The sequence below is a fragment of the Condylura cristata genome, unplaced genomic scaffold, assembly GCF_000260355.1.
Source record: "Condylura cristata isolate star-nosed mole 26May11 unplaced genomic scaffold, ConCri1.0 scaffold00034, whole genome shotgun sequence".
NCBI classification, from domain to species: Eukaryota; Metazoa; Chordata; class Mammalia; order Eulipotyphla; family Talpidae; genus Condylura; species Condylura cristata.
The window spans coordinates 3,684,618-3,686,276 of record NW_004567135.1 but is presented as its reverse complement, the minus strand read 5'-3'; the positions used below and the strand labels follow the sequence as shown (position 1 = coordinate 3,686,276).

General features: G+C 47.1%; 1 protein-coding gene across 1 annotated transcript in view; it reads right to left on the bottom strand.

The window, feature by feature from the left end:
• Positions 1–910: 910 nt before the first annotated feature.
• Positions 911–1,659, bottom strand: part of LOC105854327 (olfactory receptor 6C2-like) — a gene marked incomplete at its 5' end in the record, with an annotated part of 3,557 nt that continues 2,808 nt past the window's right edge. Inside the window, one exon of the mRNA XM_012732294.1 lies at positions 911–1,222. Within this exon, the coding sequence (XP_012587748.1) occupies positions 911–1,222 (312 nt within the window). The remainder of the gene's footprint in view (positions 1,223–1,659) is intronic.

The window sequence follows — 1,659 nt, the reverse complement described above, 5'->3', positions numbered from 1 at the left end:
GACTGTAACATCGTTAGTCCATAATACATCTCTGGAGAAGTTTCACCATTACTTGTTGGATGGTAAAGCCGACTAAAATATTTTGGTCACATTCATTCATAATGGGTCATGACTGTCAACTTGTAAAAATCACACATTTGTTGACTTCACCTCCATGTGGAGAAAATTTCCAAGAGGAGTGGACTTCTTCAGTATCGACTCCAGGTCTCTGCTTAGCAAACAGGCTGCAGCAGAGACGTGCGTCTCCCGCTGGCGGTGGCCACACGCCCTGGGAGGACACAGCTTCCTCAGAGACAGGACAGCTTGCCCCGTCCTAACTTGGTTTTCTGAGCAGTGCACGCTGTCTGGTTATGGGCGAACTGTTGCCCGAAGCATCATGGGTCTGGCAAACAGCACCAGATACTAACTTCTGTGTGTACCGCATGGACACACCACAGCAGGCCCCATTCTGCCCTTCAACACACACTTGCCCCCTCACCCTTTGTCCATCTCTTGCTACCCCTGTCCCCCCAACCCCCTCTCATTTGTGGAGAGCTGTGGAGTGGAGGTTACTGAAGGACTAGAAAGAAACATTGTGAGCTTTTAGAGAACCAGGGTCTCTTGCACCCAAAAGGGAGTATGTTTTTGCTGGCCGGACTAAATGCTCAGACGGTGTACAAACAAGGGGGGGGAAGTACAGAGGCAGGACTGTGGGGTAGATAAGGAGGGAATCGGGACAATAAAGGAGCTTCCTTTTCTTGCCAATCGTGTGTGTGTGCATGCACGCGCCCTCCTGGCCCGGGGTTAAGATCATTGCTCTTAGAGTCCAAGTGTTCAGTTATTTTTTAATTAGTTCCTATTTTATTAAATTAACTCCTGGTTAGGGTCTCTATATCCAAATACAGCGTGTATCTCCCTGCTGTGGCTTATCTCACTGAACATCATCTGGTGCATCCATGTTGTTGCACACAGCAGGGGGCTCATCTTTCCCCCCAAGCTTCAGATATTTATCAATCAGTGCAAACCTCAACATTATATGCCAACAAGACTCTGTGCAGGTCCCAGCTACCTGAGGCTTCTGGGTTATTCTGTCCCAGCTGACATCTGGATGGAACAACATTGGACACCTGACCTCCCACTGGGACAGTAACTCCCACTCCGATAAACACCAAGAGGGAGACCAGGTGAGGGTGCTCCTGACCACTAAGGACCTGGTGGCACATGGTTGAGCAGAGGCTATTGGCTGCATAAGAGAAGAGAACAAATGTGCAAGGCCTGGAACACAGCCTTTGCTATGATCTTTACATAGATGTATAGCTAAAAAGTAACCCTGATGGGGGAGGGTGTATTTCTTCTTTATCTAGTCGTCTGTCATTGGCAGGTAAGTTGTTTCTAGCTCTTGACTATTATAAAGAATGCAACAATATCCTGGGAGGGATGCAGATATAGCTTCAAACTGGTAATTTTTGTTTCAGGTAAACGCCAGACATGAGCTAACTCCATAAAATGAAATCTCTTTAATTTTTGAACTCTACAAATTACTCTCGGTGACGGCACCAATGCAACTGCGCAAAAGTTCTTATACTCCACATCGTCTCCAGCCCCTGCTTCGTGTCTCTCCTTGCACACTGTGTCATTGGTTTATAACCTTGTAGACAGCTAACAGATATAAGTTCCCGA